The 14,727-nt window shown below is 38.8% G+C and overlaps 2 protein-coding genes across 8 annotated transcripts; one reads left to right on the top strand and one right to left on the bottom strand.

The window, feature by feature from the left end:
• Nucleotides 1-322: 322 nt before the first annotated feature.
• On the bottom strand, nt 323-2,801 carry LOC133720868 (syntaxin-71-like). The gene is made up of 9 exons (XM_062147344.1): nt 2,506-2,801; nt 2,199-2,324; nt 1,760-1,925; nt 1,551-1,636; nt 1,356-1,424; nt 1,228-1,272; nt 1,071-1,133; nt 894-970; nt 323-629 (listed from the first exon to the last, which is right to left on the bottom strand). Exons 1-9 carry the CDS (start codon nt 2,659-2,661, stop codon nt 614-616), a joined length of 804 nt encoding a protein of 267 aa, XP_062003328.1. The 5' UTR covers nt 2,662-2,801; the 3' UTR covers nt 323-613.
• A 4,499-nt stretch (nt 2,802-7,300) lies between these two features.
• LOC133720331 (E3 ubiquitin-protein ligase MBR2) lies at nt 7,301-14,040 on the top strand. Of its 7 annotated transcripts, none has more exons than XM_062146591.1 (9): nt 7,301-7,456; nt 8,060-8,170; nt 8,434-8,581; nt 11,232-11,400; nt 11,562-12,320; nt 12,402-12,808; nt 13,193-13,291; nt 13,382-13,519; nt 13,683-14,040. In XM_062146591.1, the coding sequence occupies exons 4-9, from the start codon at nt 11,301-11,303 to the stop codon at nt 13,830-13,832; spliced, it is 1,653 nt and encodes a 550-aa protein (XP_062002575.1). In that variant the 5' UTR covers nt 7,301-7,456; nt 8,060-8,170; nt 8,434-8,581; nt 11,232-11,300; the 3' UTR covers nt 13,833-14,040. The 7 variants fall into 7 exon arrangements, with proteins under 7 accessions (XP_062002575.1, XP_062002573.1, XP_062002574.1 ...); XM_062146589.1 differs by having other exon boundaries at nt 8,434-10,885; XM_062146590.1 differs by having other exon boundaries at nt 8,434-10,896.
• Nucleotides 14,041-14,727: the final 687 nt, after the last annotated feature.

Genomic DNA, 14,727 nt, shown 5'->3' with positions numbered 1-14,727 from the left:
AATAAGAAACCTGCGAGCCTAAACAGATCTAAAAAAGGGCAAACCAACAGTTGTGGTAGATCTTCCTGATGCTGAGATTGGAGAGGTTTGATTAAGATTTGCACCAGAACCCAGGGGATCTGTTTACAATGGCACTGGAAAGCAGCTTTGCAGAACAAGGATTTTGCAGAAACTATGAACTTGAACAGGAAAACAATTGAACCCGATGGACAAAACTAACACTTGCAACTACTTCTGAACTATCTTAGCAAACTCGATGCGTGGGAGAGACAAGATTCAGTCAGGCATGAAACAATACAACAATTCCATTAGAAGATTCATATAAGATTTAAATGAAGCTATCATTCCAAACTATTAACAGGGTTAACAAAGGTTTTAAAAGAATTGAACTTATAAGTAATCAGAAAGAGTAGAAATAGACTGGACATAAGAGCACACAATAAGCTGCAGTAAAAGTTACATGACTTGTGTACTTGACAAACACAACATCCATTCGCAATAGTGTGAACCAAGACTCTTAAGCATGAAATGAACACAAAACACTATATAACAAACACCAACGCGACTCGTCAACGTGCAAAACAGTGTCGAGCAACCAGGTTGGACTGCCATCTTACTTCTTCAGTACACTGCAAAGAAGAGACACGGGATCAGAATAAAAAATACATTGGCAGAAAAAAGGGGACATGCAAATAAACAACTTCAACTATAGTGCATTGAAGCTTAAATACTGCAAGTCTAGACACATATAATCCAAGTCTGACATGTTTCAGTAAGACCAAGATATTTATTCAGCCTTCTTATCATACTACCAACTAAACTTTTACTTGTCCAGATAGTTCTATCTCATCATTTATGCATATATCACCCTTTTATCTTAGATATCGGCTTACTTGTACAAATAGGCAGCAATGCCCAAAATGATAATCAACAATACAATATCAATGCAGAAATTCCGGCTGGACCTCAGCTGTAACAAAGACGAAACTTGCATTAGATCCAGCTAGAAAAAGCAAACATAAATAAAAAATGTGCAAATGCTAAAAATTAACAATGTTGCAGTATATCACCTGGTTGACAGTGTCTTTCAGTCTAACATTAGTATTCTTAAGGTCAGAGGCTGCCTTGTCCACCTGTTGAGAACGAAAAAGCAACATTTAGTAAAAAACTTGGAGAATTATAACTGAGCATCATGAAGAAAGGCAAGGAGAAGACAATGTTTCTGACCTTACTGTCAATCTCATCCATCAAAGGAACTTGCCGATCAAACTCCTATACATACAATATTATAAAATGGATTAACAAGTGTACATTAATTGCAAATGAACAAGCAGCAACACACAGAAACAACTAACCTCATTCATATCACCAGCCATATTTTTCAAGGTATCCAAACCTTCTGAAATCACATCCAAACCTTGATCCTGTGAAAATGTCCAATACATCAGCCATATCCACAAATTGCACTATGTAACTTGTGAGAATGCAACTTTGTTTTTTAACAAAAAAACTCAGTTGTAAACGAACACAACACCATACGGATGAGTTACCTGCTTAATTCTCCGCATTTCATACTCATTCCTGAATTGACTGGACTCCTCAGATTGTTGGAAGAATTCATTATCAAACCGTCCATCTATCAGAATACAGGAATCACATAGGTAAAGGTAACTCCAATGTGATCAAATAAAAAACAATTGCCCGTATATTGTAATTGTAAAAGATGCACCAAAAAATCTCAATAAAGGTAAAAAATTACCAGAGGAATCAAACTTGATTTCAGTACGAGAAGCTGAAGCTGTCCAACCTCCTCCAGTTTGTTTCGGCGCAGCCGGAGCCCCATCTGGTATATCCTGAATCCTATCTGGCAACGCATGAACCAAATCATTACGAGCAGCAAACTCTTCGGATGAAAGCCCTTTAACCTGTGAGCAAATAGCAGCATTTATAAACCTCACTGCACAAATCCTAAGCAATCAGGAATTCTATACTAAACAGGCAAAAATTGACAACTCAACTACACATGTTCTTCTACTTCAATTTACTAACGAGATACCGTATCCGAGTGCAATCATCTTTCAATTTTCAGTTTCGAGTAGAATGTAGCACACTAAACATCAATTTCTCAAACAATTTTATGAAATGCACAATTACGAAGAAGCAAAATAATAGAATTGATTCAAACAGTGGAGGCCAACCTTCTTCACAGCCAATCTCTGCAACTTGGGAACCTCTTCAAGCAATCGAGCCTTGGTCCGGCGAATCTCGGCATTCAGAGCAACTGCAGATGCCCTGCTCTTCTCTTTCGAAGCAAGCTCCGCTTTCTGCAGATCAAAATTACTGAAATTTCAGTCTCAATTTGAAAAATAGGACCAAATAACAACTAAATTTCTCTTTAATTTCATCCAACTACGCCCGGATCTGACATTATAGCCTTTCAACTTGACGAGCTTTCCCGGAAACCAAAACAGAGATCATAATTAGGAGAATTGAGAGAGAGTGAACCTGAAGAGCGGCTTCAATGTCGGACTCGACGGCGGAGTAGAGGCGAGCGAAGGCATCGGCGCCGGAGACGTTGGAGTCCTTCTGCTTGTCGATGTCGTATCGATCGTACTTGTTGCAGATCGCCTCGACTCTCGTCAGAAGTTCGATGACGCTCATCTTCGTCCAACTCTACCTCGCCCTAGGTTTGAATTACAGAGTTGAAGGAAGTGAGAAGTTGGATTTTCTGGGTTTGGTTTTCTTCTTCTTTTTTCAATGTTTTGTGTGTGTTGGGGGGGGGGGGGCAACTAGAAAGGAAAGCGGTTTCAAAGAACCAACAGAGCAGCAACAGCCTGTGTGGAGCTTCAAAATAATGAAATTAATTCGATTTTTTGAAATAATATATATATTTTTTGTTTATTGGAAATAATTATTTCGTAAAAATAAAAAAAGAATCAATTGTATTTTCTTTTTGGTCAATGACCATCACCAATATGATCCGTTCATAACATGAAAAATAAATACTTTCTGTTTATTCCATTTTTAATTTTGTGAAAATATGTATTAAGAACTAAGCATGATTATACTCGTTTAGAGGACATCCTAATTAACAAACAGGAACTGAGAACTTGAGATTAATCAAGTATGGTTAACAAGCAAATTTAAAGCATGACAAAGCACCTCATGTATTACTCCAATATGTTCCCTCATTACGACAATGAAGCTCAATACAAGTTCCTAGCCCTTAAAAACCCTAACTATATATCTCGTGTCTGCATGTGCGTTGCTTCTTCTATGAATCCCATCGATGACGTCGCGGCCAGCTTTGCGACTTCTTTGGCGCTGGCTGACGGTGCTGGTTCGATCGATATCTGACGTTTGGCAGGGGGCGCGGCAAGGCAAGGCAAGGCGCTCTTCCCTTGCATATCTGCTTGGCCAGGCACATGCATACTCACAAGGAGGTTGATCTCACGCTCTTCCCTCGCACATATTCCTTATTTGTAAGTTACATTATACGCAATAACCATATCATTGAAGCCGTCAAAAATGCAACCTTCAAATAATGCTTCAAATGACATTCTTCTGAAATTGGAGTCAGAAAGAAAATCAAGAAAAAGAAATAGACCTTCAAAGGTTTAGGGAAAGAAAGACGATGATCTATGTTGTTGCACGGTTGTGCAGTCTCAGAACTAGCAGCCAAGTTCAGTCCATTTATCGAAGGAACTACTATCAAGTGACACGCGAACTCGGATTTGGCTTGCCAACCCATGACTCGAGTCTTGTATTTGTTCTCAAGGTAGAGCTTGACAACTACAATATCCTCATCCTCGGCCGCCGGGTTAATCACCGAGTGTTGCTCTTTAAATGACATTGGTGTAGGAACAGCGTCGGACATAGCCCCTTGGGAAAAAGAGTTCAAGTTCAGCGTGGTATATCCATAGCCCTGGTTTCTGTAATAGGTCAGAGCTTCGATCTTCTGGTGATGGACACTGTAGAGCTCGTTGGAGTTTCGGAGGGTGATATTGAGGTCGAGATTGTAGTGGAGGGTGTCATTGGTTGCGAAGGTAGTGGTGAAGTTGGTACAAGACAGCGAGGCCTGCGCGCGTTATGTTGAGTTCGACGATATGGGGGCGGTGGTGGATGCCACAACAGATGGCAAGAAGAACAATAGGGATGAGGCTGAAGATTCCACATGTAAACTTTAAACAAAATTTATAATCATCATTGACCATCGCTTGAGATTGTCAAGCAGCTAACCACATGTACACTTTAACCAAAATATGTTTTATGATTAACTGAAAAGAATACAGTATATATATATAGAGCAGTAATATTCCATCAATAACAAGGAATAACAAAATTAATCCCATTCATCCTATTCCTTGCAAATTAAGGAAATTAACAAGTTCAAACTAGGAATTAAACTCCAGTTAAACTGATGGATTGATTAAAAAAAACTCGAGTTAAACTTATGGATCTTGCTTTTTGTTTTGTCTGAGTTAAACTTATTCAAACTATGTTAAACTTATTTATTTATAAAGCCAGAATCTTGCAATTTTCCTTGTGGATGGGAGAGATCCTCATTTTTATTCATGGTGTTACTAATGTATTTTAATTGTTTCATATTTGTTAATTTGGCTAGTTTAGTAATCGGTACAAATTTGCAAAGAGAAGAGAGGTCAGCTGGAATATTTATAGGATAAATTCATTGTTATGCATTGATTAAGCTCGAGGGACTCATAGGCCTCACAAAGAATAAATCTTTTTGCCACAACTAATCTGACTCCAATCGATTTTGGGTACTGAGATTTGAAATCGGTTTTTCATTGGTAGATGAACATTTCATGAAAGATGAAGAAATACAAGTTAGAAACAGACCAATTGTTTCCTATCTCGTTAAGATATTTCTCCAATAAAACCCAATTTTTTAGTCTGATGAATAAAACCCAATGACAAAAAAATTGGATTAAGGAAAAGGGTCATTGACCAAAGCACCAAAATTGGCCAAAACTATCCCACTTAATCCAGCAATTGATTTTTATTTTCACTAACCTAATTTAAAGAGAAATGACAATTTTATCCTTAACCTAATTAAGAAACTACATGATGTCGCTCTCTCATCTCTCCCCGCCGCTCCTTCCTCGTCGGAATCAGACAGAGGATGTGACCGATCTCCATGCTCGACGATGGCGGCATTTGCGGCGGCGACTTGCAAGAATGGGAAACCGACTCGAGAACTCGTCGTTGTCTCTGTTACTCATCACATCCACAAATACGCCTCAGTCCTCCAGAAGCTGTTCCGGTGCTTCCAAGTAGCTATGAAACACCTCGTTTCTCAAAACGAAGGTGAATAGGAGTTAGTCGTCGACGGAGACATCGATTGGAATTGGAGTCGTTCCGGCTGACGGAGACATCAACGACGGTGACTTGGACTTGTGGTTTTGATACGGGGATTGAATTTACATATTAAGCTGCTTGATTGAAGTGAAATCGGAAAAGAAGAGAGGAGTTAGTCACTTTGAACCTCTCCACCGCCTTTAACATCTCGCCGGTGTCCAGTTCTTGATGTGGGTGCTCAAAACATTTTCTGGGTGCCCAAATTAGTTTTTTTTTTTTTTTGGTAAAATGGGGGCAGAAGGCCTAAAAGGAAAGAAAAATGAAATTGGGGGGCAATAAATGTTTTGAATTGATGTAATTTCCTTGTTTTTTCCCTTAATCAAAGTTTTATTTGCCTAATTTTAGGGAGATTAGTTTCCATTCCGGCAATCGAAAAGTCTATTGGGGGGGCAATACAGGTCTATTGGGGGGGGGGGGGGGGCAATAAACCTCTCCGGTCTTATATGAAATCTCCGACAACCTCTTTGGGGACTTTCGGTGAGATTTCATGAACTTCTATTGCCCCCCAATAAAGGTATATTGGGAGGGGGGCAATAGAGGTTTATTGGGGGCAATACAGGTCTATTTGGGGGCAATAAACCTCTCCGGTCCTATATGAAATCTCCAACAACCTCTTTGGGGACTTCCGGCGAGATTTCATGAATTTCTATTGCCCCCCAATAAAGGTATATTGGGAGGGGGGCAATAAACCTTTCCGGCGACCTATGAGATCTCCGACGACCTCTTTAGGGACATTAGACGAGGTTTTCAAAGAAGTCTGATCGGTGGCGGCCAGTGATCGGACTCTGGCGAAGTCTCCTATGACTTCTCTCTCTCTCTCTCTATGTAACAAAGGGGTGAGGGCAAAATATTAAAAAAAAAAAAGAAAAAAAAAAGCTTAATTGGGTATTAGGGAAGACCTTATTAGAGTTTTTATGAGTAAGGGAGAATTTAAAAAACTTAATGGGGTAAGTGGGCAAAAAATCCCTAGAATTAGGGTAAATAGACAAAAACTCTGAGGAAAAATTACCTACCTACTTCCATGTAGCGCACACCAAGTACATCGATCATGCTGAACATGAGGGACCAACGTCGTCCACCATAAAATGATGATATATCGTAAAATCATCCAACATAAGAAGCTAAAACATGAGCAACCACATTGCATTGTCAAGGCACACAAGCATGAAATAAACTCATAAACACCATTTTGTTTTCCTATTCACGAATAGCATTCACTATTGCCAAAACACTCCATCTATACATACAACGTCAAGAGAAGAAGCACCCAACTAAATTGGTAGTTGTAACTAATGGAGATGAAATTCTCTTAAGATCGAAGAAAGAACAACTTTCCCACAATCACTTGGAACTCTAACTAATACTCTAATTTATTTTATTATTATTATTTTTATTTTTACTGCTACAAGTGCTCCATCTAGATTCAAATTCAGCCTCCCTTGTCATGATTAAAAAAAAAAAAAATTCATGCCCGGAAAATAACGTTGCTGTAGCCTGTAGGTAGGAAAAGGAAATAAGAATTAAAAATTTCACCAGGTTTAGGGTCAAAAGTAAAACTGAAAACCGAAAAGTAAAAAGAAACTGTTACCAATAAGAGGGGCCACGCTCTACGCGTGTGTTGACCTCAAACGCGAGCACGACTTAGAAGCCACGACTGCAACTTCGTTGCAAACAGTTAACCTCTTCTCTTTCTCCTCCGCGTAGTTAACCGAAAGTCTATTTTTATTTTCTTTTTCTCTTCCAAAAAAAAAAAAACTATTTTTATTTCATTTAATTAAATTTAACCCCCTGACGACGTTGTTCTCCTCCATCAGTTTGAACTCTTAATTACTTTTCCATCTTAACGTAACAGTAAAAATAATACGGGCCGTGCCGGTCCCCGGTAACAATGGGTAGTCCAGACAATTTCTCCTCCTCTTATTTCTGTAAACAACGCACCCAACCGCTTTATATTATTCATTCATCTTTCTCTCCTCTCCGGAAACTCAACAAATTTTCCTCCCTCTCTCTCTCTCTCTCTCTCTCTCTCTCAGAATCCGTTCGTCTTCGCCGAGCCACCCTCTCGTCGACTTCAGAGGTATTCCTTTTTTTTCCTTCAGATTTTTTTTTTTTTTTTTTTTTTACCGAGCTGATCGTGTTATTGTTGTTTCTGCATAATAATTATTTCTTTTTTTTTGCGCGGATTTTCGTTTGTTGTGATTTTGATTCCGATCGTCGTTGCTCGATCAATTTCGCGTTGTTTGCTTCTGATCGTTTTGGTTTATGGTCTCTGATGAGCCGTCTCTGGCCTCTGATCGTTGAGCTTTGCTTTGTTCGGCGGCGGTGCATGAGATGGTTTTCACTGTTTAATTTTTGTTGCGTTTCTGTGTTTTTGGATTTTTGGTTAGTCTTCAGTGTTTGGATCGTCCTGGCTTGTAATATGATCATCTATCACGGTGGCGGTGGTTGCAATTATAATCATAATTTGTTTCACCAGTAATTAGTGGAAATAAATTATTTCAATAACTAACGTCAGTCCTATTTCAAATTTCAAAAGCTGAATTTTTTCTTTTTTCTTTTTCAATCGGCTTTTATTTTGATCAAGGTTGCTTGTTGCACGAGAGTCTTTTAGATCATACATTTACTATGGATTACGGTAGCATCGACTAGGTTTAGACTTTAGATGGTTCCTGTTATGCAGGTTTTGGTGTGCTGAGGGTGTATCGTTGTTGCTTACTTGTCTCGAGTTCGAACTTGAGATGAACAATATTAGTACCCCAGTTCAGGATTGATGATATGACTGCATCAGCAGGTGAGAAACTACTAATGGAAAACTGAGCAATTGGATTTTAGCTGTGGTTAAGTGTATTGGTCATGTTTCTTCATAAATTTTGATGTCGAACACATATCATGACTTTCTAAATATTTTGAATCTTCAGTTTTATAGCTTACATGAGTTTTGCTAGCAAAGTTGTAGATTGCTGTAATAAATATATTTTTGTACTAGAACTTGTTTAGGATACAGAAGTTGGGGGGTAGTTCATTTCTTCCTCTGAATTGTAAGTGGTGTTGCAGGGACTTTTTGGTCTATTGGACTTCTGAAGAATCAATCTCGATTGACACCCTGTTTTTTTCCCTTGAGGATTTGTTGGCACAATCTGCTGCCATGTTTTGAGAGACTAGACTCTAAAGTCAGCTTAGTGTTGCGAGAGCACAATATATGGTACTAACTACTGAGATTCCATTTTTAACTTGCTCCCTTAACGTTGAATTGGGATCAACATGAAGAACTGGATCCATTCACCTGAAGTGATGGAGGCCATACTGAGATGGAAAAATCCGTAGCTTTGATGATGATCATGATATGATTCTTAGATTGACCATGCTTGAAATGTTTAGTGATGGAAAATAATAAAGTTAACTGCAATCTAGTGAGGCCTTTGATGTGAACTTGTTTTTCTGTTGTGTCCACATTGTGCCTACTATGATGATGGAGAGGGTAGTTCTAGTCCCATGGGCAATTCCATTGACTCTAAACATTATGGTGGTCAATTCATTCGTTCATTGTACTGGTACGTGGAGTTATCTTTTGGATGATTCAGTATGTTGGTGTTCCGTAGAGGGGTGTGGTGGGATATAGTGGTAATTGTCTACTTAGGTGGTGTCAATGAATGGCGTGCATTCTGACATGCTTTTGGTCCTTCGATACATATCATCAGTGGAGGATCTTATGCATTTGGATTCATATTATATGGCCTTTTAGGCAGAACAAGCTTCTTTGCAAGATGATGGCACTGAACTTTGCATTTTGGGTGGCAATTTTTACGGGTTGATGCTTGATTAGCAAGTGGGATTTTGGACCTAGTGACCGTTATCATTACTCATACTGTGGTTTATTATGTGCGAGTAAAGGACAATCATAAACTTGAGGTACATTGTATGCCAGAGAAGACTGAGCATGGATCCCTAAGATTGGTGTAGGCTGTCAGGAGAGAGAGGGAGAGAAGTGGGGTGTTCTGAGTTGTGAGTCTGCTTGTAATTGTCATTCCTTACATGGGAGACAGTGGGCTGGTTGCTCATTGATTGGTGGTTTCCTCAATTTGGTGTAGGTTATCCCTTATCAGGATAGATTGCCACCCTTGACTCTTGCACAGCTTCTTTCCTTTCTGTGCTGTAACTAAAGATCAATTTCAGATTCGAGATTTATGAGAATATCCTGCTTGCTTTTAGCATGTCTTCTTGCTGACATGTCTCTCTGGATGGAGAGAGTTTTGCAAATACATGATGCTTCTTTCTTCGAAGCTCTGCCATCTCATCTTTTAGGGTGCAAGTATACCTCTGTATGTGTATTCCATAGCTTCAATTGCAAACTGTCTCAAGATGTAAGATAAAGCCAACATCATTTAAGTCCCTCAGAGGAAGATTATCTCCCCTTTGAACATGGGTTTTTGTAAGTGTAGAAATTATTAGAAGCCTGAAGGTTTAAGCAATACATTTACTTTTTTGGTTATACTAACCTGATCCTGTGGCTTGACAGTTTTCAGAATTTGTATCTAGGTGTTACTTTCTGTTATCACTGACTTATGATAGAAAGGTACTCCCAGTAACAGGATTCAGCCAAGTGGCACACATTTCATTGTAATTGTAATCTTTTCTTTGGTAATACATTGCAGTTTTCTCAGTAATCTCATCAGAACGCTTAAGACAATCTGGTACTTTTCAATCTCATTTCAGCCATTGCATATAATGCCTCAGATCTTCAAATTGGAACTCCTCTGTTTCTGAAACTGCAATCTTTCCTTTTATCTGAAGGGCGGGTATCGATAGTTTTCTAAAGTTTTTGGGTAAAGTGAAGGGTAATTCAATCATGCTATGTCGGACAGTTCTCATCTATTTTTATTAAGTTCTACGAATTTTTGTTTTACATCTTTGTATTGTAATTCTATTGCTTTTAAACATATCTTTAGTGCTAAAAGTTCAGAACCACACAATTTTTTTTCAGGATTTGGAGGCTAGGGGAACATCTGGTAGTAGTTTTTCTTTTCTTAGACTTCATTTTAATTTTAATCCTATAGGTGATGTTTAAATGTCAAGCAAATGTTAGTGTAGACTGATATGATGCAATATTGGGATTGTTACACCTGCTACCCTGATGGTGTGATTAAAATTTTAAACCCAGGTAATGCAATAATGAGTGGCCCTGTATCCGTCATTTTACTTCTCACTTTCAGCTAACTGTTATGTCTTTTACACTTACAATTCAATTTTATCACTCAGAAAACAAAACGGCTCTCTCTATTACCTTTGAAAGGCCATCTTATTGCAGATGAATGCGAGAGTCGAGGGAGAGGTTGATATAGGGTGCTAGTGGTTGTTCTACATACTTTTCCCCAGCTTTGCAATGCAATTAGGTTTTGACAGATCCTTTGGAAATCTGACTTTTACTTCGCTTCCCGGCCTTGAATAGAATGGAGATTTGGTGGATCAGACTATGAAAGCATGTCGTAGGCAGGATTCTCTTGGTCGAGTTAGTATTTGGTGATGTGTCATGAAATTATCAATGTCTGACTTTGGTTGATGTTATGCATTCTCCTTTTATGGTAGAGGCTTTTGTTGTTCCAATCTGTATCCATGCGTCTTATAATCCTGGTATTATTTTTGTTCTACACACACACACACTATATGCTTATTTCTAAAATAATAATAAATATTGTTTAGAATTTATCAAAACCTTACAGCAGTCACTGTGGTATAAAAGAACTGTAGCAGAATAACAAGAACTGTAGAGCACTGTCTCCCTTTTGTTTCTGTGGAATTAAGCGTATATGCAGTCTGCTTTTCAATGTTTGACATGTCTTTCCCTTTTTGTGCAGGTTGTGATTTTATTGGGTAGATTCTGTTCCAGTGTGTGACTTGTTTGTAGTTTGAAGGTGACTAAAGTTATGGGGCACAGACATCCGTTCAGCGCATCTCAAATTTTTGAGAGTGAAAATGATCCGAATTGGAACCATATGAACACAGAACACCCATTTGGACATCTGGGTATGGTGTCCTATACTTCTTTTATTGTAGAGTCTTATCTGGTTTATTTTTCGTATGTGAAATGCAAGATGTCTCATGCAAATTCAAGTGTAGACTGTTGAACATCTAATCTTTTAATGTCTTATCTTCTCATACTTCTATTTTGGGACCTATAACTGCAGCTAGGGCTGGGGCGGGAGAGAATGGTTCTTTGTTTTATCCAGTGGAAAATATGTTCAATGATGGAATGCATTTTCCTTCGAATTGGAACCCGCCTATGAGGTCATATGGGTATTCTCCCTTGAGCCACAGTGTTGATATGCCACCTCAATATCAACCCGATGCTTCTGGTCCATCTCATGATCCTTTTCAACATCCACCAAGTGCTAGTACTTTTGGTATGGCCAGTGGAAACTATGCTCACCATCCATCTTCGTCCAGCTATGACCGTCCAGCATTCCATGGTGTTGAGGGTGGTTTTGTTGATCTCACAATGAGCAATGGAAGAGGGCCACACAAGCGAAAAAGTCCTGGGATCCCTTCTGTAGCGGAGAGAGGCAGCACGAGCAGATACTACGGCGCTGGAAGTTCCTCTGACCTCTCTAGATCTACAGAATTACAGCAGGAGAAAGTAAACATAGATACCCCACACATGCCGTGGGATCACATGACTATGATTCACCCCAGCTATAGAGGAAATGACCCTACAAGTAGGGGTGAGGGATCTATGAGAAATGTGAGAAGCCGGTCAGAACATGATTTGGAGTCCAACCTAGCAAGGACACATCTATCGAACAATCCTATACATAGTTCGTATTCTGCAAATTTCCCTGTTGACCACCCTAGTACGATTGATCTTTCGGGTCAGAGTTCCAATGTTTTAGCCCCTGAATGGAACCATATTAGCGTATCGCCTCCTCATGGAAGGATTTTACCTTCAGGTTAGTTTTTATTCTTTTTTCTTATTTCTTTTGTATCCTGGTTCTTGTCATCTTTGAGTGATCATTGCTTCTGAATTGCAGATACAAGTGGTTTTAGTCATGATCCCAACCACTTCCTTGTAGGCAGCAGTATGGTTAATGCTTCTGCCGAAGCTGGTGTATACCACCATGATTTCATTCCAACCAGGAGTGCTGCTGTTCCTCCAAGTTATCCTGGTGCCTTACCCCATACTGTAAGGGGAGTTCGCAGCAACTATTCTCAAAGATCTAGCCCAACCTTCAGGGCTTCTTCAAGCAGCATGAGGTTTGGGCCTGTGACACATCCAGATGAAGGATTGCAGTTGGTATCTGAGAGTTACCCAAGACATCCTAGGCCAGTGGCTACAGTTGGGTGGCGTAACAGCGACAGGAATGGTAGATCAAGGATGTCTAATGATAGATATCGAGTTTCTGAAGAGACTAGTCTCCATGATCGGTTTTCATCTGAGGTATGTAGCAAAGTTGATGCAGGGTATTTTATCTTGCCACATGTGAGAGAGGGTGCAGCTCCTTTTCGATAATAAGGAATGCAGCTCCTTTCCGATAATAAAGAAAACACTGTCACTAATAGCACTAATAGTATGTTACATGTTGTTTATGAATTGCTTTTAAGACCTTCTCTAGCGCACTTGTAGTTCGAATGCGTAGCCTGTTGTTTGTTTTGCGTTAAGTGTTAAGAGTTTTGGGAATGCACAAATGATAATGTGAGGGAATGATACTTATTTTATTGGCAGTGAAAACTTTTGAAAATACTGCAAGCTTAGAAATTGCAGAGTACAGTGTTGGTTGCATTTCCGAATACCACTGTAATTGTTTTTCGTTTTGTATTGCAGGGTTTTATGATTGCTGATCGGCCAGCTTTCTATGGTTCCAGAAGTATGCTTGATCATCATAGAGACTTGAGACTAGACATAGACAACATGAGTTACGAGGTAAGACTGATAATCCTGGCTTAATTAATCATCTTTTTCCTGCCATTGCGTTCAGGTCTTCATAGTTTGTTGTAATATTGGAACGAGCAGGAACTCCTTGCATTGGGGGAAAGGATTGGGCATGTCAACACAGGTGTATCTGAAGATCTAATACCGAAGTGTTTGACAGAAACAATATATTGTTCTTCAGACCTAAACCAGGAGGAAGGCACATGTGTAATCTGCCTGGTAACAATCTTACATTTTGCAACCGAAAATTATTATCAAGTGCTATATGAAGTCAGCTTTTTTTTATTTTTTTATTTTTTTTAATAATGATGTCAGCTTTAAATGACATATAATTTAGAACTCCTATCTCCAAATTTCTTAACTAGCTTTAACCAATTGGCAGGAAGAGTACGAGGATAGGGATGATGTTGCAGCACTGAAAACGTGCGGCCATGATTACCATGTGACTTGCATCAAAAAGTGGTTGTCAATGAAAAATTCTTGTCCAATCTGCAAAGGTTCTGCCCTTGCCGATAATACTAAGGGGAAATAAATTGTGCTTCACTTTATGGCATTCTTGTATATATGTTTAGGGATAATCCTCCAATGGAGGAAAGGACTTGCTTTATGAAGTTGTAAAGGGAATGCTGGCCAGTTTCAGTCCATTTGTTTCAGGCTTCCACTTCAATATTGTGAAGCCTTTTTGGAGTCCCATATTTTTGTATGGGTCATTAATGCAAAAGAAGATGTGATTTATGATACCATGCTTCTGCATGTTTTATTTGAAAACTTGAGAGCTGGTTCATGCCGAAAGCGTTTAAGAGCTTCGGTCTGATTTTTAGGGATGCGTTTCTTCGGATATCTCTCACATTATAAAAGAAAAGAAGGGTAAAAGGAATAAGATTCTTCAGCTGCTCAGCAAACCATAGAGTTGTCCTCAATGATTAAAGAGGCAATTATAACAACAACAATAGAATGGTTCAATTTGTTAAGACTTGATCAGGCCTAATCCTTTAAAATTGTGTACTGTTTTTGGTTTCTTCTTTTGTCTTTTTTCATAATGAAAATTTTTTATATAAGGTATCCGTGTCACGTAATCATATGATTAATCAATCAGTACACATGTATTTTAAAAGTTGAGTTTCACTTCATTTCTAAATTTTAATTGAACAGTTATGTATCTACTGCTGCCGTGCGTAAACTTTCTTGTCTAGGATTTAGATATGAGTTGGTGATATACATGCTCCATAATGTTGTTCATCAAACAAATCAAGTCAAACATGTTCGATAAAAAACAAGACAAGTTTAAGTATTTAATACTTATTTAGGCTTGAACGGTTTTGTATTACCTCCGAACCGCTCACAATCTCAATTGGACCGAACACTTTGGTTTTAGTAGATGTTTTTGGTCGCACAAATGCTACCCCATCCAATTTGGATAGAACAAA

Source organism: Rosa rugosa, chromosome 7 (genome assembly GCF_958449725.1).
Source record: "Rosa rugosa chromosome 7, drRosRugo1.1, whole genome shotgun sequence".
Classification (NCBI taxonomy): Eukaryota; Viridiplantae; Streptophyta; class Magnoliopsida; order Rosales; family Rosaceae; genus Rosa; species Rosa rugosa.
The sequence above is the reverse complement of the archived record's forward strand: the minus strand, read 5'-3'. Positions and strand labels throughout refer to the sequence as shown.